Genomic DNA, 25,675 nt, shown 5'->3' with positions numbered 1-25,675 from the left:
GTTCCTGAACCCATCATAGGTCACCTTCCTATCATACTGTCATGGCCTTCTCAACAAAATATGGCCAGCATGCATAGACACAACATCACAAAACACCTTATCCGGATACTTCCCAATTGAAAAAGCAACTAATATTTGTCTATCCACCTTAACCTCCCTTCAATCATTCAATCACTACAACTTGTATGGTCTAGAGTGTTTCAAGGTAGACAAATTCAATTTCTCAACTAAAGTAGTACTAACCACATTAGTATAACTCCCCCCATCAATAACCATACTACATACCTTGTCGTTGACATGGTATCTAGTATGGAAAATATTCTCCCTATGTTGCTCTACATCATCCATCTTAATGTGTGTATTGAGAGCACACCTGTAACAAGAGACTCACCTGTCACGGTGTATTCCACTCCATCATCATCACTCTCATCACTATTATCCTCACTCTCAGACATCACCTCCCCATTGTCACGCATAATCATCACCCGTTTGTTTGGACATTGAGAAGCGATGTCCCCTAAACCCAAACACTTGAAACATTTAATATTTCTATTCCTTGAAGGTTGGATTTCTACCTTTGCTTTGTTCTTGCTAGTTTCCTCATATTTTTTCTTAGGTGGTTCGGTCTTTCTGCTTGCTACAGTTTGACCATTCTTATCTCACTTTGGTTTCTAAGGAGTACTAGAAACCAAAGTGTACCTCGATGACCCCTTTTTTTTTAACTGTCTCTCTACCTTCATAGCCATGTGCACTATGTCCTCTACCTCCACATAATGCTGCAATTCAACTATATTGGCTATTTCCCTATTTAAACCACTCACAAATCTAGCCATGGTGGCCTCCCAATCCTCCTCTACATTAGTCCGAATCATCACCACCTTTATCTCCTTATGGTAATCCTCCACACTCCTAGACCCCTGTATAAGATTTTGTAATTTCTAGTAAAGGTCTCTATAGTAATAGCTAGGTACAAATCTCCACCTCATGAGAGCCTTTAACTCTCCCCATGTCTCTATACACCTCTCATAATTCCTCCTCTTATTGGTCACTAATTGATCCAACTAAATAATAACATAATCAATGAACTCAATTACCGCAAACTTCACTTTCTTTTCCTCTGAATAATTATGACAATCAAAAATCAACTCTATCATTTTCTCTTACTCTAAATAAGTTTCAGGGTCAGTTCTACCTTGGAAATATGTTATTTTCATTTTGATGCTCCCAAGCTTCCTATCTACTCCATCTCAACCCCTTGGGTTCCTTCTATGTCTTTTTTCAAGCCTAACTCCTCTATGTCTTTCCATTCCACCCATCCCAACTTTTGATGTTACATCTTCCTCATCATCACCATATTCTTCATTATTATACCCATTTTTAACACTAGATTCACGTCGCTTTCTATCTCTCATGCCTTGTAGATTTCTAATTACCGCTTCTTGATTATCCATCATATCTTTCATTTCACCCAACACCAAATTCAACTGTTCAAATTGTTGTTGCATGGCTTACAACACAAATTATGAGTTATCTGCCATCTCCTTTGGTGATGAGTCACTCCAATGAGATATCAAAATGTGCTGCACAAAAAGAATGTTAGTGGAAAACCTCACACACTCCCTTACGTGTTTACACTTGAATAATGGCACTTCACTCCTATTTCACTCTTAATTGACTTTTTTCCAATAATAGTCTTACACTCTCTTGCATTTTACCTCAATAGTTTTTCCGTTTAAGTTCTTTAAGAACTAGTTGAATTAAATTAAGACAATTCAATCTTGTATTATTCTAACCAGCAATAAGTTCAAGAAACAAGGAAGGAATAAAATGACACGAGACTCAATGAATTTATACGAGGAAAAGAGTATTTATAAAACAAGATACCAACTATAAAGATGTATTCAGCCCCTTTGATGATAAAACTCAATCAACAAATGTCTTTTTTTTTTTCCTTTTGTTGTAACTATGTAACAACCTTTGAATATGCTACATTTTCTTCTTTTTCTTTTTTCCTTTTTTTTTCGAATTTTCTTTTCTTTTCTTTTCTTTTCATGTCATTTCTTTTCTTTTCTCTAATTCAATCACAAACAGCAATATTCAATTGTGAAAATCAAGCAATTAAATTCAAACACACAAAAATTGATAATGAATTAGAGGAGAATCAATGGAACGACACTCCATGCAATTGACAAACTTACAGATGCAAGAAACCCTAGAGGTGATGCAAATTTCAGTCAAACCAAAAACCCTAAGAATTTCGGCAGTCTACTTTTTTTTTTTTTTTTGCAACCCTAGAATAATGAAGCCCTAGAATTAAATTTAAAGATGTAAGAATTAAAAGATAGAATCAGACCTGATTAGAAACCTGTCTCTGAACACCAAATTATATGCACCCGTGGGAATGGAATCCTTTGAACCCACAATCAATTTGAAAATTCACTCAGGAAAGCCAAAATTAAGCCAATAGAAAATTTAGACCCTTTGAGGAACTCGTTTCAAGAACCTAGATTTTATGAAAATCTTAACCCGTTGAAGAACCTATCTCAAGAACTTAAGTTATAAGGAAGAACACTATAAAGGTTGTGATTTGCCTTTGATAAGTTCAAAAGTTCATTAAGAACAAGACGAGATAAACTCAACTCACAATAAATAAATTCATCAAATTTCTAAAAACTCATGAACATTGTCGCAGCTACAATAACATATGTATCTCTTCCCCTAAACAAAATAAACCCTAGGCCAAAATAAGGCCCCCTTGTTCCCAAAATACCCTTGGAAAAAATCCAAAGCCTTCCCACAAGAAACCCTAGCTGAAAATTATAACAATCTCTAAACTACCCTTAAAACTTCTCTTGAAACCCTAGTTCAAAAAATATAAAATATATGTGGGCCAAGCATCCTTATGCCCAATTATTCTAAACTAATAAAATAAATCATTTAAATTATTTAAACAAATTGAAAGCCTTCAATAACAATAGGCCCAAATAACTCTAAGTCATGTCTTCCATAGCTTGTATCAAGTAGATCAAAACTGATTCTTCTTCTTTAAAGCCTATCTTATTTGTTAGGCTCTTGCTAGCTTCATTCCAAGTAGATTGCACAAATTCTTACATTGCTTGATTGATCTTCTTAGCTCTTGATCTTGTAATTGGCTCATTTGGAACTTGCAAATGATCTTTAAGACTAAGTCCATGTTGGTGCCCATCACACACAAATCTATCAATTCCAGCACATTGGAAACCACTAGAGGCCCTCAACCAAGAGCCATACTGTTGAAAAGATGGTGATCCTTCAAACATTGACATTCCCTTGCTTGGACAAACCATCCAAGCATGTGTAATTCTTCCACATTTGGAAACAGAACTTGGGCATCTTTCATACTTAAAGAGACAAAAATAGTTTTCCCATCCAAGAACAACATCTTCCCCCTTATTAAAGGTTTCTGTAGTTTCAATTCAACAAGAACACAGATAAATTTGCCCCATCCATGACCCTTAGAGTAAGATTCCACATGCATTACATTGCCTACGGACTTACCCAATTTTGACCCAATAATAGAATTCATACATCCAAACGGAAGATTGTGCAATTGTACCCAAATATAAGTATAGAAAATAGGATATCTTTAGGTGGAGTAATCCCATCAAACCACTTCAAACATATTAGATTTTGATCAAATAACCAGGATTGGCCATCCCAAATATGAAATAATTCCCCTTCAGACACAAATTCAAAAACGACAGTATTCTTGCCCACTTCCACAATGTTAATAGCAGCACCAGTTTTCCAAACCTTCAACATGGTATTTTTTGTTTTTTATAAACAGACCACATTTCATTAATAATCAAGTCCTTACAACAAATTGCTTATCAAGCCATACAACTTGAGATACAAAAGAAAGACAATCAGACCATAACACCATATCTGAAAAATTACAAGCATTTCTTGCCAACAGATGAGCCACACTATTTCCTTGTCTACTAACATGCAAAAATTACACCTCTTGAAAGCCTTGCAATAACCTTCTAATATCCTCAATGATGAAGGCAAAATCTATTAAAATATCAGCAGATGAATTCAGTATGTTAACAAGAACAAGACAATCAGTTTCCACCATCAACTTTGGAATACAACACAAATCTATACACCCCTTAGCACTATAGTTGCTTCTATAAACTTTGGAGAGGAAACCTCACATTCAATTTTACTACATGCAGCAATTAAATTCCCTTCACAATCCCTAAGAACACCCCAACACCTGCTTGCTACATCTCAAAAAATTTGCTCCATCTTACATTCATCTTAAGGTAACTTGTAGGTGGAGGAGACCGGCTTAACACCTTCTGTACCACCTTGCTATGGCAATAAAGAATCTGCACTTTAAAAAAAAACAAAAAAAATCTATCTGCATGGAATCGCACCATTAATCACATGGGTAACACTAAGGATAATATTCTCATAAATAAATTGATTTCACCTATACCATAGTCCCCAAGCCATAGCAATAAATTTAACAAGAATTTCTTCACCCCCCCCCCTTTTCCTTAATTGCCACAGCTAATTCATAGAAGGACATATAAGAATCAAAATCAAAATCAAAGGCACATACTATAAAGCATATATTTTTGTTAGCTGAATAATAGAATAAAGCATGAGCAACATCCTCATTTCTACTTTTACAGAAAACACAACAATCTTCTACTTCAACCCCTTTCCTCACTAGATTATGAAAAATTAGTAAATACTCATTACACGCCGTCCAACCAAAAACCTTCATCTTTTGAGAAATTTTCAGTTGCCAAAAACATTTCTAGAATGAAGAAAACTGATGTGCTCTAGACCCCTCACCTTCAATCTGAGATTTTGCAACCTGTAGCAGTTTATAACCACTTCTAACTGAATAAATACTACTCTTTTCAGAAACCCAGTACCAAGAATCATTCTGAGATACTGACACTTGCAACTTCGGAATCTGACTAACTATCATTGGATTGAAGAGAGCTCGCAATGCATCCACATTCCATCACCCAATATCAGCATCCAACAAAGCATTGACTCTTAGATTAGAATCAGAGCCATTCATCATAGCTTCCTAGATACCTTCCCTTCGAACCCTTGGAATCCAAGGGTCATGAAAACCCTTACAGCCTCCCCTTTACCCACTCTCCACGTACAACTAGATTTCAACAAACTGAGGGAACTAAAAATCCCTTTCCATACATAGGATTAATTAAAACCAACTTTAGCATCAAATAAAGAGCTATTTGGAAAATATCGAGCTTTAAACATCCCATGGAGGAGAGAATCCTCATTTGTTAACAATCTCCAACCCTGTTTAGCAAGAAGAGCTAGATTAAAATCACTAAGTTTTTTGGAGCCATTCCACCTCTAAACTTAGAATCACATAACTTCTCTCACCTTACCCAATGAATCTTCTTACCTTGAGATTGATTGCCCCACAAAAAATGAGCCATCATCATCTCCATCTCATGACACAAGCTTTGTGGAAACAAAAAACAGCTCATGGCATATGTCGGGATGGACATTGCCACAGCTATTAGGGAACCTCTCTTCACCCTTGTGATAACATAGTACCTTTCCACACTTGGAGCTTTTGCCATAATCTCTGCTTAATTCCTGAAAAAGCCTTCTGTTTTGATCTACCAACTATAGGAGGGAGCCCCAAATATTGCTCATACTGTTGTACATTGCTCCCACCCCACATGCACATAATTTCAGCCCTTAAATTCACCTCAACATTCCTACTATAAAGCATAGAGATTTTCTCCTTGTTAATACACTGACTAGAAGCTTTCTCATACTTTGCCAAAAGGGACTGGATCTTCACATTTGTAAAGACATCAGCTTCGCAAAAAATCACACTATCGTCTGCAAATAATAAATGATTCACTCTTGGAGCTCCTCTACAAATTTTAGCACCCTCCACTAAACCCTGACCAGAATTCCTTCTTAGCAAATTAATCAAGCTTTTTGTGCATAACAAAAACAAGGAGACAAATGATCTCCTTGCTTGAGACCTCTCATAGGAACAACTGGTCCCTTTGGACACCCATTAACAAGAACTGAAAATGACACTGTAGAGACACTTCATGATAAGATCAACCAGCTTTTGAGAAAAAACAAGTGTAATCATCATCTTTTCCAAAAACACACACTCAACTCGATCATAAGCTTTACTCATGTCAAGCTTAAGAGACATAAAACCCTTCTTTCCCACTCTCTTAGAACGAAGATAATGTAATGGCTCATAAGCAACTAAATCATAATCGGTGATCTGTCTATCAGGAACAAAAGCACACTGAGTTTCTGAAATAACTAAATGCAAAATTCTTTTTAGTCTATTTGCAATGCATTTAGATAAAATCTTATACAATACATTGCAAGGACTAATCAGTTTGAAACAACCACTTTTGAAGGATCATCTTTTTTAGAAATTAAAGTGATAAAAGTATGATTCATATCCCTAGGAAAATCACCATAATTAAATGCATTTAAGACAAAAACAGTAATTGATTTATCAATCACTCCCCAACATTTCTGATAAAAAACAGGAGACATACCATTCGGTCCCAGAGCCTTAAAAGGATGCATTTGCTTGAAAGCTTCTTTCATTTCCTCTGCCACATAAGGCCTGATCAACTCCTCAATCATCTGCTTATTAACCTTAATCTCCACCCCTGACAAAATATCTTCCATGTCACCTGATCTCTTACTGAAAATAAATGCTGAAAATAATCCGCAATCAAATTATCCATCTGAACCCCTTTCCTCCATGTACCACACTCATCTTGCAACTGAAATATTTTGTTTTTTATTCTTCTAGTAGTAGCTTTACTATGAAAAAACCAAGAATTACTATATCCTTCTCTAAGCCACAAAACCCTCGACCTTTGTTTCCACATAATCTCATCTCTCTCAAGCCACTTGTGGACATCCTCCCGAGCCAATTTATGAGAAGAACTATGTTGATAAGTAGGATCAAAGACTTAGAGATCTCCCAACCTCATTTGTGCAGCAGCCAATTCCTTTTGAACATTACCAAATGAACCCTTATTCCATCTATCCAGATCTGAGGAACATTGAAAAATACTACTCATAATCTGCCTCAAATAATTAAGCCCATCCCCTTGACTTCAAGCCTTCTCCACAATATGAGAGCAATCACCCTGACCCACTCACATTGCCTCAAATCTAAACGGTCTTATCCCGCTCCTCCTTACAATCCCTCCATTAGTATCTAACCATAAAGGGATATGGTCAGAACAGGCTGCTCCACCATGTTGAACTCATAGATTAGGAAAATATTCACACCAGGCCAAGTTTCCCAAAAACTTGTCCAACCTCTCACTAATAACCCCATCCCCTTCTCTTTTATTACACCAAGTGAAAGGGACTCCAGAATACCCAAGGTCACGAAGCCCTCCCCGTTCCAGCACAGCACGAAACAACCTTAATTGCCTCATATTTCTCAAACTACCCCCATTTTTCAGATTGATAGAGGATTTCATTAATGTCTCCAAACACCAACCAAGGACATCTCACCCTCGAACCCAGAGATTTAACATGGTATTTTTGAAAGCATCATAGTTGATACGTTTTTCAACCATTATCTTTCCAATTAAACAACATTTCCCACATTCAAGTGTAGACTGCATATCATCCCCCACAATCAAAAGCTCACTCTTTTCTGATTCTGTGAGGCATGGTTTGTCCCATAACTTAGTAATTTCTTCCGCCATCAGTCCAAAAAATTCCAAGCTTTAGAACTAAGGATGACAGACCAAAAAGAAAAAACAACAAAAGAACTTGCCCGTAGCAAACTCAATCGTTCACCAAGAAGTGAAAGAAAACAACTTCATTCTCATTCAAAGATGAGAAGAAGACCCTTCACGAAAATAACTGTCCCCTTGATTGACGGAGTATTTTGTGACTGCTTAATGCTTATACCGAAGGGCTCTCTCATAATATATAATTTATTATACTATGGAACATTAATATATAAACCACGTTCAAACGTGGTAGGAATTAGAGTTTTGCTACACAACTTCCATCACACTCCACACTCCACATTTGTTATTAACTTTTAAAATTTTTAATATTTTTAAAATTTTTTTTTTTTGAGTTTATTCTTTTTAAATTATTTCAAATTTTTTATTCATTATTTATATAATAAATATTTGATAAAAGAAAAAAATAATAAAAATTAAAAAAAAAATATGGAGTGTGGAGTGTTAGGAGGTTGTGAAGATTTTTTGTTCCAAAATATGTAGTACTACAAAGACAAAAGATGAATTATTTTATTAACTTACAATTAATTTATAATTTTTTTACAACTCTATATTAAATGAAGTGCATAGACATCAGTCTATGGCCAAAAATGAAAATATGGTTGATATTTTCAGTAGCATATATTCACAAAATATATTATACAATAAAATGTTAAAATAAATTGACCAAGATTTTCCACTTAATAATAATATAAAGCTTTTATGAATTGGATTTCATTTGGTTCAGTTCTATCTTTTCCAGACGTGAAAATTCAACAAAAAGAAAATCTATCTTTGATTTCCTTTAATCCATTTAAAATCACGTATATTTGTTATGCGTGATGTTACAAAATTATTGTCATCACTAATCAGAACTGTTACTTTGGGCCGGACCCATAGCTAAGATACTTCAATCATCTTTCCATCCGATTCTCAAGATGGGCCTAGAACTAAGACCATTCTAAACCCGGTCTATGGCAGGCCCTAAGGTAGCTGGACTAGACCTCATAAACCGAACGGCTTGTCAACAATTTTGAGCTCGGTTCATTTGAAATGTTTGCTCGAGCTAGACTCGAGTTCGTTCATTAACTAAACAAATTAAAACAGAGCCCATGTTTAAAGTTCATTACCTAACATGAGCTTGAACAAACACAACTTGAATAATATATATTTTTTTAAATAAAATTATTATATTTTCAAGCTGGTGTGTAGAGTATATCATCTACATCATTTAAATGGTAAGATTTGAGTTGTAAAATTTAAAATTTATTTTTCAAATCAAATTATATCATATAGTTGTTTTATCTGGTCTGATCTACACAACGGCTTAAGAATAAATCTTTTTTTTTTAAATAAGTGTTATTGTGAAAGTGAATATGTAAAAGTTAAAACCAAAAATTATTTTAATATAATTTTTTAAGAGTATTTTTGTTTTATAGTTTTTAAAAAATTTGTATTGATTTTTGTGTGTTGATAATGATTGGGAAATGGTTGGATGGAAAGTATAAAAGTTGAAATAAGAAATTTGAGATTTAATCTAAAAATAATTGAATTTTTTTGAAAATGTTTGTAAACCGGAGATTACCATATATTTTATAGTTTTTTTTTTTTTACTATTTCTATTTTAAATGGAGAGTATTTTTTATAAAATAAAATTGTAAGCTATCTTTATTTTATAACCATTATATCTTTATTAATGGGTCCTCAATTTATTTATTATATCTTTATATTTTTATAAAGATATATCTTTATAACGATTATAAAATAATACGATACCTTGCAATTTTATTTTATAAATATGTCCTCAATTTAAAACAGAGTTGTAAATAGGAATTTTTTTTTTTTTTAATTTTTATGGATTTTGATATGAAAACTTTTACTCATCATTCTTGTACTATACACTATACATAATTTTTTATCTTTTTATTTTTTTCTTTAATAAGTATGTGGTGTAGGGATAATGAGTAGAAGAATTCAATTAATTTAACATGAATAAAATAAAAAATTAATAAAAAAATATAATGTATAGAATGTAAAATGAGGAATAGCAAATCTCTTCTGATAGATATGGCATGTCCGTCTCTCAAAACCCATATAAGTCATCGCAGCTTTAAAAAAGTAAAGATGGCGAATTAATTAGATGGGAAGTGAAGAAACCCGATCCACTTTATATAAAGATTAAAGTTGATTTAACCACTAATTCTTGCTTTAATGGATATATCTAACATTTATAATTGAAGGAGAGGGCAAAAGAACCCAATTATTGAGAAAAATAAAGACAATATTGGAAGACTTGGTCAAGCAAATTAAAATATTAGTATAGGATGTGATGAGTGGCTTGGATCACGTGAAGTCGGTGTTATGTTTGGTTGTTAGAGTGACTTTAATTTATTTTAAATTAATTATTGATGAGATTTATTATTTTTTTAATTTTTCATAAAAGTATTAAATCCATCTCAACATTCTTCATACGTTCAAACTTATATTTCAACTTATGTACAGTCAAACACATCTAAATATAATAAATATGATATTACTATTTACATATAAACTTAAATAACCTGAAATCACCTCAGCATCTAGATGTACGCCGAACACTAGATGTTAATAGAATATTTGCATATATCCTAATGAGTGATCAAGATTTTAAGAAGTTTAAAATCAAATATCGTACTTGTTTAGACATTAATATTAATATAGAATGAAATTGTTAAGAACTTGATGACATATAATCCAACTCTTCATATGATAAATCTCGGTTCGAACCCTCTAATAAAAAAGATAATATATCGTGCTCGTTCGCCTCGAGGAATGCCAATTCGAGCTGGAGGAGTTGGATTTGGAGTTGCTGCATGGCCGGTGAACGCGTCTGTAAGCAGGAATGACGCTGGTGTGTGGGGTAGTACTTTATATTTTGTCTCCTGTTTATAATTTTACGTACTTTTTTTTTTTAATCAAATATAATATTACGTACTTGTGATATTACTTCAAAAGGTATTTAATTATCACGATATTAATTTGTATCTGATATTATATATACGTGGGAAGAAATACATACTTAACTAATTAAATAAAATAATATAAGCACAAAATAATTTCAAAATTAATTACTTACTAATTTGATACTGACTTTTGAATAAAATAATAATATTTTTTAAAATTTATATGTTTTTTTGTTTGCTTTTTGACAAAAAGCCCATATTTCAAATAAAGTAATGGAGGAGGACCGCTTTCAAGTCGCTCACGCTATTTTTACCAAAGAAAAATTATATACATAAGCCTCACACTCCTGCACACTACTTAAAAGTATGTGAATTTATTCTTTTACCCTCATGTTTCAGGAAATAAGAAATATGAAATATGAGGATAAAAGAGTAAAATCACATATTTTTCAAGTGATGTACAAAGTGTGAGGCTTACGTGTAACATAACTCTTTACCAAAAGCGAATTGGGCGAAGCTGGTATGAAATGCCGAAGCAAGGCTGCTTGGCACGTACGTACATGAATAATTCAACAATGTTAGCTGCGAGACATCTTTATGCAGTTAGAATATAAAGTAGATAGCCCTTTTGGTTTCCCTTCTGTGGATGATCATCTCTTGCTCCCACGGGGAACATCTCAATACTGAAACCTATTATGCTCGTCTTCTTAGTGCTCTTCCTTGATCACCGTCATATTTCAGTCGCTAATTCTACTGTTCCTCGTTACATTACCGTTGATAATATTGCCCTCAACTGCGGCTCTTCTGGCAACTCAACGGATATGTATAACCGAACGTGGATTGGAGACATAGAGCCCTCCAAATTCGCTCCCATAGAAGAACGTAACCAGAAATCTGTTACCTCAAGAGCCCAAAGCCAAGACTCATTTGTAGAAACTGTCCCCTACAATATGACTGCCCGTTTATCCTATTCCCAATTCACCTACGTATTTCATGTCACCTCCGGTCCTAAATTTGTTCGTTTGTACTTTTACGCAGATTCATACTCTGGTTTTGATGGATCTCTGGCCTTTTTTACCGTCGAAGCAAACAGTAAGTTCACCTTACTTAGAAACTTCAGTGCTTCCATTCTTGCTAATTACTTGGGGGACTCAAAACGTCTTTCTAGAGAGTTCTGCATCAACGTTGAAGAGGATCAAAAATTGAATTTAACATTCATTCCAACGCGAAGTACTGCTTCTAGCAGATTCTTTGCTTTCGTTAATGGAATTGAGATCGTCTCCATGCCAACGTACCTCTACTATAGCAATCCAGAAAAACCAAGCCCACCTTACGTTGGCCAAAATAATGTTCCGTTCCCTATAGACAACAACAGGACACTCGAGATGATTCTTCGACTCAATATCGGGAGCACGTCCATATCGCCGACGGGAGACACTGGCATGTTTAGAGAATGGTCCCCAGACATCCCTGATTACTTGTTGAGTCGAGGCGCGATCCCCCGTGAGCTAAATTTGAAGCTCAAATACTCAGTAATACCAAATTACACTGCCCCCGATAACGTTTATCGGTCTGCAATCACGATGGGTCCAAACATAACTTGGAACTTGCATTCTAATTTGACATGGCGTTTACCCGTAGATCCGGGGTTCAATTATCTGGTCAGGCTTCATTTCTGCGAAATCGAGCGCAATATAACGATGGCAGGGGAAAGGACATTCATTATCTATATAGACAACAAGACAGCCGAAGTTAACGCTGATGTAATTATGTGGAGCGGAGGAAGGGATACGCCTGTGTTTCAAGATTATGTAGTGATGATCCAAAAGATGGGAGTTGAGGATTATAAGAGTACACTCTTTATTGCTCTACACTGTGGGAAAGCTACCAATGCAATCTACGATGCCATTTTAAATGGGGTAGAAGTGTTCAAACTGAGCGACAGCAATAACAACCTAGCTGTACCCAATCCACCCAATACTTTGTTGCCCTCTCCACCTCCGGCTCAGCAACCTGCTTCGACATCCAACTCAAGGAAAACAAGATTCATTGCCATTGGAACCGGTGTAGGCTTATTTTTGGCCTTGCTCACTCTAGCATGTTGCGTGGTTGTTTGGAAACTGCGGACATCTAAGCGTTATGGTTCTTACTATCCAGTATTGAAGTGCTGGTTCTGGTCTGACCAAAACAAAGGAAAGTCAACGAGGACAAAAGCCTCATCACTACCCGAAGAGCTATGCCGCCAATTCTCACTTGAAGAAATCAAAACAGCAACCCACAATTTCGATGAAGGATTAGTTATTGGCGTCGGTGGCTTTGGGAAGGTATATAAGGGTTTCCTTGACGATGGCACCATGACCGTGGCGATCAAGCGTTTGAACCCAGAGTCAAAGCAAGGGGCCCAAGAGTTTTGGAGGGAGATTGAGATGCTCTCCCAGCTTCGCCATGTCCACCTCGTCTCTCTCATTGGATACTCCAATGACGAGAGGGAGATGATCCTTGTCTACGACTACATGTCCAATGGGACACTACGAGAACACCTCTACGACACGAACAAGGATTCCCTCCCGTGGATACAAAGGCTCGAAATTTGCATCGGAGCAGCATGTGGTCTGAACTACCTGCACACGGGAGTGAAGCACCCCATCATCCACTGTGACGTGAAGATGACCAACATTTTATTGGACGAGAATTGTGTGGCCAAGGTTTCTGATTTCGGGTTGTCCAAAGAAGGTCAAGATGACAAGGCGGTTAGTACCATGGTAAAGGGCACGTTCGGGTATTTGGATCCAGATTATGCCAGGCGTCGACAACTGACAGAAAAATCAGACGTGTACTCATTTGGCATAGTGCTCTTTGAGGTATTATGTGCCCGAAAAGCACTGAATCCAAAACTGGAGGAGGAGCAATGGAATTTGGCCAACTGGGCCCGGAAATGCATTGAGAAGGGGACCATGGGTGAGATCATAGATCCGAATCTGATGGGCAAGATAGCTCTGGAGTGTTTCAAGGTGTACGTGGATATCGCAGAGAGTTGCGTGCGTGATCAGGGGAGCCAACGGGCCACCATGAACGATGTTATGGATAAACTTAGCTTTGCATTGCAACGGCAGAAGGAAGCAGACGCCGCGAAGGAGAAAATAAATCCCGACGGCAAGGAAACCTATACGGAGGTATTATCATTCCATGTTTCTGATACCACTGAAACTAGCCGACACAATAACATTTTCAGCAGTACTCACGTGTCGGAATCGGATAGTGGAACCTGGTTGACTACAAATAATACAGGGATGACCTACCCAAGTCTTGATTCTGATACTGTGCAGTGTGAAGAGATGTCTACAAAGCTTAAAAGTGGTATTTTCTATGTTTTCCCAGCGTACGTGTGGGGTAGTACTTATTATATAAAGATGAGATAAGGTTGGAAAAGTGAATAATAAAGAAAGATAGAGGAGGAAGAAAGGATATGCATGCGCGTCTGAATCAATTCGTTTGCTATCAATACTTTCTTTCTCGGTCCATGTTCAATTATGTATATATGGAACGTACTTTACTATGAGCAATTATTAATCTTGTTCTCATGTTAATGGTGTAAATGTACGTACAAGGATAGTACTGCTTGGTAGTTACTTATATATTATTTAGTTTTAAATGAAGTGGATGATCATCATTACTTATATCATTTATTTTATATTCATATTAATTGAGTAGGGCTGCAACCCGATCAAATCGGTTTGTGTTTAGACCCAACCCGACCTGACCCATTAATATTTGTTATATATGGGAAGAGTTGGTTTATTTTAGAAGTCGAGTCCAGGTCCATTAGTATTGATTAAATTCTCAATCCATGAAAAAATTCGAACAAGCAGAAAAGAGTTTTGAACCCCCCTAACTGGCCCGGCCCTACCCCCATTTCTTAGTTCATACGTTACCTAAGATGTAAGCCCAAACACTTTGAAATGGGCTCAAAACCCAAGCCCGTGAAAACCCATGGACCAGTTTCCACATTATGCACGTTTTCATACCCATGCACGTCTCCCATGCACGTTTCCCCTCCTTTTCTTTCCCCTCTAGGGTTTTCCAATCACCTGACATATATATATATATATGTGTGTGTGTGTGTGTGTGTGTTTGTGTGTGTGTGTATGCACATGTATTTCTCTTATGCATATAGAAATTGCCCAAGGCTTGTTGCTGTCGCTAACTACTACACAATCCCTATCTTGTTGCACCTCTACAAGCCATGCACCAGTCCCACTTTGTCGTGACCCAAAATCCTCCGTCGCAGCACTTGGACAGGCCAAGAGAAAAGAAACCAACCCACGACTCAGTCCCACGTTCAACACAACCACAACTACACCATTCTCCGCCCCCCACAGTGCAGTTCTACAATGCACCACTCACAGTTAGCAGAGGATGATCACCACCACGAGTAGCACCACGTGAGAGACCGAGCACACAGATCGCATGGTAAGAAACTAACCACCAAGAGCCACTTCATGAATGCCAGCCATACCCCATTCTCTTTTACTCTCCTCAACCATTAGCTGCTTAAACCTATACCCTACACCTCCATGCCCAGCCACCGAAAACTACTAATGAGAGTGCTCTGTTTGCACCACACCAAAACAGAGAAATTATTTTCCCACCGTGAGCCACAAACCAACCACCCCACATCACCAGTTGGTAGGACCTCATGTGTTGTGGCTCATGGCCAAGCCACTACCCATATGAAGACAAGGCTAGACAACCCCAAAACAGCCTCACGAGCATGTCAGTCACATGCCAACAGCCATGCTAGCCATGCCAGCCATGCCCATGACCCATGCCATGGGCCAGCCTAGCCCACCCATGGGCTCATGCATGTCATGGGTCAACTTGGCCCATGTCGACTATGTTATTTTTCATTATTTATTTTTATTTAATTATTTATTTTTCAATGGACCTAATGAAGGTTTCCAAGTTGTAATCCTTATAAATAGGACCCTTAGGCTTTGCATTTACATCTTTTGGCAAATTCCCTAGTGAATAGACTATTTTGTTCTTGAGATCACCATTCGGTGCTAAGACACTTGGGCTCTTTGGGGTGCAATACGTGAATCCCCTAAGAGAGGATCACATCTTGCAATTCGTGAATATGTGTAGTTATTCTATATTGTTCTTGCAACTTGGTACAATTCGTAAATCCAAGTTGTTGTTCTCTTTATTATTTTCAAGTTCATCAATAAAGAGGTTTATTTCATCTAAGTGCAATTCGTAAATCATAGTTGAATTGGCTATCTTTTGTTCACTTTGTTATTGATTATTTATCACTTGTTCATCGTGTCTTTCATTTGTTTTTGGTGTTCATCCATTCCATTGCTCATTTGATCCATTCCATATCACATACTCGGCCAACCCTTGTATTGCCCTACTTTCCATATTAGTTCACTATTCTATCACTATTCTATAATTGCCCTTCATTTATCATATTCATAAAACCCTAACCATACCATCCACTTACCATATTCGGCCATCCTAAAGCCATCCACCATAAACCTTAGCCGCCCATCTCAAAGCTCTATAAGGAAACTCATTCATTCTAGGAGTCTTGACTTCCTCCAATTCAAATTCAAATTCAAATTCAAATTCAAATCCTAATTCCAATCCCTTAATTTAAGGAATTGTAAATCCTCTTCAATTCCTTAAATCACTCTTCCTACGATCACTCTAAGTCAACTATTGACTTGTTATCTTAATTCAAATTCAAATTTCCCTCTTCACTCAAAGATTCCTTCCATCTTACAAACTTCCCATATCTACCCCTAATCCAACCAAATCTAGCCAATCTTCCTAAGACCAAGTCAATCCAAATCCGCCCACCTTAGCCACCAAACCCTAGCCTCACTCTTCCATCTCATTTCCAAACCCTAGCATCATCCTAAACTCCAACCCTAAGCCAACTCTTGAAAATCTCGAAATCCATCCTAGCCACCTCACAAAACCCTAGCTACACTTCACCATACCTACCCTAATCACCATCCAAGTGGCCCAAACATTAAAGGCAACGTTTAAGCCATTCCCATTGCATCAAATACCCATAATTCTAAGCCAATTTTCCAAACTCACACCAACCCTAATTCTACCAAAGCCCACGACATCCCTAGTTGCATCCAACCCGAACCCTAACCTCATATCATCCATTCAACCCTAGCTTCTATCATCTTGGCACTTCACTCAAGAACACGTCTAGCCGCCCACATTGATTTGCCTTAGCCTAAACACTTAGCCTACCCAAACACATCATCATCCCATCACTCAAACACCATCATTTTGTGGAAGGCCAACCAAGTTGGCAAGAACACTCGGTCCCCATCATCACCAAGACGAGCCTGTGGACCTTAGTGTTAGGGACAAGACCGAGGTCCCTAACACCAGCCCTTTCCACGTCGTTGCCACTTGCACAGAAAGCATCGTCGGGAACTTCATGCCACTCCAAGTACGTTGTTCTCCGCTCAGTAAGCCCACACCCTAACCTTCCCCCACTGTCTCTGATCTCCATCCCCCTTTCCCTCACGGTAGCTCTCTCTCTCTCTCTCTTTCTCTCTCTCATCATTTTCTCTCTTTCTCTCAGTACTAAGCCGCCACGTTGACTACCTTCGACCTTTGCCCAGCACTACCTGTCGCATCTATCCTACCATCTCAGTGAGTATAGACTCTTCTCTATTACACAGTTTGGTTTTGGTGTCAATGAGTCATGCCTCTTAAATTCCAACCTTGCCAAGGAACCCATACATATTTATGGTCAATGCCCAAAATACCCTTGTAAGTAGGCTAGTTATACCTTGGGCTTGGTTTTTAATTATACATTGGGCTTGGTTTTTAATTTACTCTGTGAAAGCTTTGGTTTAAGTATAAATATTATTACAGAATATAGTTAGGGATTTAAATTATATTACTTATTATTATATTATTTAGTATCAGAATTTTTATAAATGAATTTCAGTATTAAGTGTTTAATTTTATTTTGAACGCTTTAGATATGATTAAGTCGCTTTTATTAAATAAAGTTTTGATGTTTACTGTAATAGATTTTGTTATAATTATGTAAAGTAAATATTAAGCTGGAGGTGTCTTTTCACGTGAGCTTAGTGTTGATTCAATAAATTGTTAGCCATACAATTGGTTTTACAAAAAATCATTTAGAGTTTAAAGTATTAGACGGAGAAATTAAGTCGATATCTATGAATTTGGGAAGTGATGGTATTTTAAGGATTACGAGAATTTTAGATTGTTAGAAAAAATAGATTATTTTAGTATTTCAGGCTTAAATATCAAATACATGTTTAACTAGAGATTTAAGTAAGTTATGTGTCTATTTTATAGGTGACGATTGATATTTGTTCGACACTATTGTGAAAAAATTCAAAAAAGTTAAGAAATCCAGGCAAACAGGATTCCTATGTAAGACTTTGCATAAAATGAATGGATTGAGATTGATTTTATAAAAAATGTGCTAAATATGTTTTGAAAAGAAATGTAAAAACAACCTCAGTCATGTATTTTGTATTACTCATGAAACTTTGTATAAGAAGAAAGTATTTCTTTTTGTCGTGACTGTTATAGACATGAGCTTATTTGTTGCATTCTCTTTCTAAATTGTGTAAAAAAAGCGAATATGAGATTTGAAAGTTTTTGCATTAATTAAGTGAAGATGCTTCAAATATGTTTTTGATATTGTGAAGATAATATGAATTCGTTCAGTACTCTGTTTTGCTATGATGTGGTATCTGAGAAACTTTTAGAAAGAGTACTTTCTGATATGATGTGGTATTTGAGAAACTTTCGTTTTGTTTTGCTACGGTCCCGTCACAGGTGATAATAGTGGTATACGACCCCGCCAAGGGTTATAGAAGTGGTCACTATTTGAGTGCACACCATTTGATGACAGAGTGATTTATGTTCTACTAGGCTATCAATAGAGGCACAACCTTACTACAGGGGTTAAACATGACCTCTGTTATGATGTTATGTTCTAATATGAAAATGATAATACTCAGTTATGATATGCCAAATGATACTTTTGAATAAGAATATTTCTAAACTTTGATTCTAATATTTTTGATAACCTGTTGTGATTATAAATTCTGAAGTTAAAATCTTTTTATTCAGTATTTTGAACTCTATAAATGTTCATGTTTACATACTAATATATATCCTCTGCTTACTGAGTTGTTAATAACTCACCCCTTATTTCCACAATATTTTAAGATAATTTTGATGGTTCAGCCAAAAATCAAGAGTAGCGAACAGGAATAAGAGTAGATGATCGTAGCGGAATAAGTGTCATAGGGTACAAGTAATTATTGGAGAGTCGTATTCAGTAAATACATTCTTTTATGTTGATTTGAGTATCTGAGACGTGGATATTTTGAATTTTTATGGAGACTTTAGTTTGTTATGTTGATGTCTTTCTTTGGTGTCCTTGTGGAGGAACGTCTATTTGGTTTTGAATGAGTGAATTTGTATTTTATGGAATCTTTGGAGTATTTATAATTTTGTTATGAGAAATAATTTTAAATAACAAGAGCTAACTCTCCGGACCTTCAGGAATGGAGCGTTACAAAATTACTTGTCAATGTTTGAAGAAAATGATGTTTTCTTCTCCATTTGTTGTAAATCTAACTAAAAGCATCGGATACTACCATTATATTTGCAGTGCGGAAGCTCCACCAACTCATTTTAAAAAAGTGAATAAATATGGAACTCATATGAAGATTAATTTTTAAATGTTGGACCCCACTCTTTTTCAAAACGAACTTGCATAACACACTACAACAAATTTCATTTTTAGAGACAGAATTTATTAGGGATGAAATTTAAATTTCATCCTTAAAAATACTTATTTGAGACGAAATTTAAATTTCGTCTCAAAACATTGATGAGGTTCTCAAGGTGTTCGAACGGATAAATTTTGTCTCAAAATATGGATGCAAAAAGCCATATTTCTTGTAGTGAAAAAATATAAATTTTTAAAGAGCCATTCCATTTACAAGCCGGTGTGAACAACATACCATCCAATATCCTAGTATAGAGTACTACACGTTGCCGAATGATGTAAACCTTTGTGTCGTCATGTGCAATTGATTCATATGTGTATTTGCTTTTACTTTTTCGTCATCATTTTCACAACAGTATCCTCCACATTGACTAATTATGAATATAATTTCTCATTTCTAACAAACATGCAATTTATAAGAAGTATGAATTATGCATGTCATAGCTTATAAGAAGTCCCAAAGGGTACTACTGTACTGTTAAGGCATCACATCAAGATCCTATACAATTTTATTAAACAAACACTTTATACCATTCGAGAAAAGATAAACACATGAGTTAGCTAGCTAGTGAATTTTAAAGCATTAATCATGTCCGTGTACTTTAGGTTGTTTATGCAATTAAGCACAATTTCTTTTGTTGCCTGTTTTTGTTTTTGATTCATATGAGTAATATGCAAGCTGGTAGTTGATGCAATTATGTTAGCATGAATTCAACAGTTGCACCATAAACAAAACAAACATAAGGGAAAGAGGAATTTAATTAGCTAGGCTTAGTTGACATGAAAAAATTAATTATATTCCTTAACATACCATACGCCATGAATTATGGGTTGACTAAATTATAATAATCTATTCATTATTGACTAATATATATTCCTATGTACAGCCCATCATGCAAGCATGTATTGATCAGATTTTCAACATTCTCCAGAGGCTAATTAAACATGCATTATTAATGGAAACCATTGACAAATATTATATATTTTGTATAAAGCAAGTTCAAGGTTTTGGCTAGCTGTAAATTAATTAGATCCTGATCTTCCCGCCAAATGCTGCATGGAACCCATTGACTAACATAAGCAATTAGTACTTCGATCTGTACGTTTCAAGTTTCAACACCCACTTGTAGTTGTAATTTGAATCAGAGTTTCCCAAACTTAAATTGTAAGGTAAAAGAAACAGGCCAGGAAATTCATTATATATATATATATATATATATATATATATATACATAAACGAGGAATTTCAAAATTAATGCAAAAGAATATTTGATATATGGTCAAATAACATAGTATGAGAAAATAAATTATATTTTGTGTTGTAGAAATTAAGTTTGTGCTGATCTCTCGTTTGATTTCCTCTTGGAGATTCCATTAATTCAAGAGTGGCCTGCTTAGTAAACCATAAAATTACTTGAAGAGTAGAGATCAAGGGAAGTACAGGAAATTAATTTCATGGGGAAAAGAATATATATATATATATATATATATTTATATATATAAACATGTTAAGATATTTGATCATAAACGTTTTTCTTCCCTTAATCAGCTCCTGAAAAGGAGAATCTGCCATGTTACTATGATGATCATGAATGAACCTATGCCAAACATCCGCAGTCAGACACAAAAGGAAGATCAACAAAAGCAGGTAGTATCCAGCCTTGCATTCTGCAGCAGTCAATGTTTAATTATTAATGCTAGTTAAGGTTCATGTACAAGTTTCGTGCATTTATTTTGAAAAAATAATTGATAATATTTAAAAAAATAATTTTTTCATGTGAATCTAAAATTTATCAACTCTTTTTAAAGAGAATGTGCGCAAGATTTGCATACTCTACTGCTACAAATTATATCATTTCTCTTGATTATATATATTTATGTACTAATCTTACACTAGCGGCCTCTGACAAAATCGATCAATGTCAACCTACGTACGGATCAGCTTTGTTAATTTGGTATGAAAAATGATAAATCTTTTAGATCATGTTTGTCTTGATCAGAAAATGCATTACATGATAAAGGCTTTCAGTTAGCTATTATTGAATGAATAATATGGGATTCCAAATTCCACCCTAATAGTTTTCAAACTAAACTACTTCTTTCCATTAGCTTAAGTTTTTGAGATAAGTGGTGATTTCACATTAACTTGTACAAAGTTTCTCATTCACATCATGACTAGTCGTGTCGTATAACGTCCCTTTTTTGGACTTGGGCTATAGATTTATAGGCATAATTCCATCTTCAACTTTGAGATCATGAAGGACAGCTTAGATATTGGTACTTATAATTATATATATAATGTGGTTAATAGGCATTTTTGAAACTTTTTAATAAATAGTTTGTGGGCATGCATGCAGATGATCAAGCGGTTTATGAGTTCAACATACAATTAATAATACGTACATGATTAAACAAAACTCAAAGTCAAGTTTCAAAGCTGCAAGCTTATTGATCATGAGGCCAACTCAGGGTCAAGTTCTTGCGCTCATTATTAAAAAAGAAACACCATTCCAGCCTTGCATTTTTGGAATAGTCAATTAATTTATAAGAGTAATATATATATATATACTTAGAAACTTGATAAGTGAATAATAAGCCATCTAAAAATTATAAATAAATTAATTAAACCAAATTAGATAATAATCATACGCCAACTTCTCACAAAAGTCAAGACATGAACCTATTGAGCTTTGCTATTTAAGAACGCAATCGATCCCACCATTGATTATGTACTAGTACTCTTGTTAGTTTTCAATTGAAGAGCCGGATCAGGTATTCCTCCTCCTGGTGATATTAGCAGTGTGCTAAAATGTATCCCAATAATGCAGACCCAAAATCAGCTTCTCAAGCATTACCACCTCAACCATACGCTGCTCGACCTCATGTGGGGCAATGGTCGACCGGGCTCTGTGATTGCTTTGATGATCCCTCCAATTGTAAGACCTTCTTCTTCTAATTAATATATATCCTTCTTTTCTTTTATTTCAATTAAGAAAACTAATCAATTCCTTCCATTTTGATTAAGGCTGTGTTACCTGCTGCTGTCCCTGCATCACCTTCGGCCGCATTGCTGAGATTGTGGATAGGGGACAAACAAGTAAATCCTATTGATAATCTTTCTATATATATATATACTGGAATACAGATATTTTCTAATTATCTGATCGAATTATGTAATTCAATTCCTGAGAGATATAAGCACATGATCACGTAGTTCCTTAATTTAACATCACATATTACACGTACTGTGCTAATTTTTGGTCGGTGTAAATTCAACATGATAAGCATTTAATGTTGTATCTCTCTCTTTTGGCATTGGATCAATTGAAAAATAACTGATCTATATATATCAACTACATAACTATATATATATATATATATATAATATATAGTTCGAGTTGAAAGTTCCCATCTTGTTGAATAATTACATGTTTCTATTAGTTTGTTCTCTGATATGTGAACTTGTGCAGGTTGTGCCTGCGCGGGCCTAATCTATGCGGCCCTTGCCTATATCGGGTGTGCATGTTTATACACATGCACATACAGAACAAAACTGAGAGCCGCGTATTCGTTGCAAGAAGATCCCTGTGCCGATTGCTGTGTCCATTTTTGGTGCACTCATTGCGCTCTTTGTCAAGAGTACCGCGAGCTTAAAAACCGTGGCTTCGACCCTGCCATAGGTACTACTATATATTATATATCAGCTTTATCAGCTTTCTCGACAAAGAAGAAATCTCTGTTTTTTTCAGATTTTAATTGGGGTTTTTTTTTCTGTTTTTTATGGTAATTGCATGTCATGTGTTGAAGGTTGGATGGCTAATGCTCAGAGAATGAATGGTGCCACCACGACGCCTCCATTTGTTGCGCCTGGCATGACTCGTTAAATATTAGGCGCGCTTTCACATGCATGTCGCGCAGTTATCTCCATTTGTCATGTTCATGAGCTCGTCATGATCATCAGCTGCTTGATTTTCTTTCATCATTTTCTCTTTATTTATTGGTCTTGTCTAAAGGCTCGATCCTAATTGTGTATGGTTTTTGCATATTAATTTGTATGCTTCATATTAAATGAAAAGTCAATGGTACGCTGCTACTGCACGGCCTTGACTTGACAATAAATGGCTCAAAAAATATAATGAATAAAAAAGAAGTGTTTTCAATGGGCAATGCATGGTATTAAATTTAAGTTTTTACCTCTCTTTTTTTTTCAATACAGATATGGATTTCAATGTCACGAGTATCTGCAAGAAAAACTGATATTTATAGCAAGTTATTTACGAAAACAATAACTATATATATACAACGAAAACAGATTAATTAATTATATATTGCCTCTTCGGTCGGTCTAACCAAAACACAAACTTTGTGCTCCACATTTTTATGACACATTATATATAATAAATCTATGATAATATTCCTACGCGCTTGCCCCCGACTTAATTAATTAATTCCTACATGCATAAGTCCAAATTGATAGGATAGTTATATTATCACTACAAGAAATAATGGCTATTGCGGCGATTTCTTGTTTGTTGGAAATAAAATTACCGTAATAAGACAGTAATCTCAGCGATTTGTTTGTCGATGTGGCCTCCAAACTGAAACTATTTGGAAATACCTTTTGCAGCGATTTTATCCCAAATTGCGGTGGAAAAAAATGCCTAGAAAGGCATAAAACTTGTTGCGACAGACAATTTCGATGGAATTGCATTTTTTAATGATAGGGCTGCCAAAACGCACGAAAATCACATTTGGCCCCCTCCCTATCACTTTGCTCTCGTACACTCCCAAATCATGAGTTCATGACCTTCTTCCCCAACTTCTTCTTCTTCATTTTCTCTCTACCTGCACATTAAGCAAAACCCAAAACTTTGCTACATGACTGTCTCTTCCACTGAAAACCACCACTCACAGCAGAGCTGCTCCATCGATTTGGCGACCATGGAAGCAAAACCCACTCATCGGTGTGCATGACTCGCTCTTCTACCAATTCCAGTTCAAAAAGTGCGATTTTTTACATTCCCTAAGCTGTCGTTCGACATCAAGCAAGACCCTTTTCTTGTAGTAGTGGGTTATCCAACTCACCTCCTCCCCGTCCTCTCCTCCACTCGGTTGGAGTCTATTACTGTTGGTAAAATACTCTATTCTTTTAGTTTATGTTCTTAATGAAACCATTTAGGTCAAGTATTGATACTTGAGCAAGTACTCCTTTGCCTACACCATGAATCATGATCGTGTTTATAGAATTGCGAATTCATTTTTGTTAATTATAATTTAGTAATTCATTTTATATACGTGTGCAAATTTTATTAGAGAAATGATATTTATAATCATAGAGTGCACAACCATGACTACGCACTCCTTTTGAAAAAATTGAATAAATATAGGTTCCACATGAAACATTAATTTTTTAGTAGTAGACCCCACTTTTTTTTAAAATGAGTGCATGGGCTTGCACAACCCATAATTGTATCTAGCATTTCTCAAATTATTAATGCAATACGTGAACAGTACAGTGCACGTAAACTGCAAAACAAAAAATAAATCACGTATATTTGATTATCATGTTTTCCATGTTTTCCATCGACTACTAGTACTACTTTTCCAATCTATCCCTCCTTTGAGACGCAATTGTAAGACTATATTATATCACCTATTTTCGTATAGCCTAATGGTTGATTATTTTTACAATGGATCGATCAATCAACTGCTTCAAATTAAATGATAACTAATTAGGCTATGTTTGGTAAGTGAATTAGTAGTCTGAACTACTTCACTATTATTCACAAATTATTCACTATTTTTTTACTATTATTTATAGATCATCCAAAATCACCTCACCATCTAAACGTAGTCTTAATTTGCTATTTAGTAGTCATATTACTAAAAAAGTTGCAAGTTAATTGTGATTTTCTTCGACTTAGCAATTTGTGTAGTCTTCTATTAAAAGCCGGGAAAAATCGATTTCTTGTAGTGCCAATTAATAACTATTGATCTGTATGTGTGTGTGTGTGTATATATATATATATATTATTGAATGCGTAAATAAATACTTTAACTTAGGTAAATAAATTCCTAATTTCTTGGCGTAATTCATGATATATTTATTCTAGTTCAGATTTGATGCC

The 25,675-nt window shown here is 35.5% G+C and overlaps 2 protein-coding genes across 2 annotated transcripts; both read left to right on the top strand.

The window, feature by feature from the left end:
• The first annotated feature begins 10,598 nt into the window (after positions 1-10,598).
• LOC118344694 (receptor-like protein kinase FERONIA) lies at positions 10,599-14,148 on the top strand. The gene is made up of 2 exons (XM_035685806.1): positions 10,599-10,677; positions 11,441-14,148. Exons 1-2 carry the CDS (start codon positions 10,599-10,601, stop codon positions 14,146-14,148), a joined length of 2,787 nt encoding a protein of 928 aa, XP_035541699.1.
• An 8,149-nt stretch (positions 14,149-22,297) lies between these two features.
• On the top strand, positions 22,298-23,518 carry LOC118344656 (cell number regulator 2-like). Its single transcript, XM_035685729.1, has 4 exons — positions 22,298-22,483; positions 22,573-22,644; positions 23,018-23,227; positions 23,355-23,518. Exons 1-4 carry the CDS (start codon positions 22,357-22,359, stop codon positions 23,429-23,431), a joined length of 486 nt encoding a protein of 161 aa, XP_035541622.1. The 5' UTR covers positions 22,298-22,356; the 3' UTR covers positions 23,432-23,518.
• Positions 23,519-25,675: the final 2,157 nt, after the last annotated feature.

The sequence above is a fragment of the Juglans regia genome, chromosome 15 (genome assembly GCF_001411555.2).
Source record: "Juglans regia cultivar Chandler chromosome 15, Walnut 2.0, whole genome shotgun sequence".
In the NCBI taxonomy this organism is placed as follows: Eukaryota; Viridiplantae; Streptophyta; class Magnoliopsida; order Fagales; family Juglandaceae; genus Juglans; species Juglans regia.
Note: the sequence above shows the minus strand (reverse complement) of the source record. Positions and strands in the feature narration are given on the sequence as shown.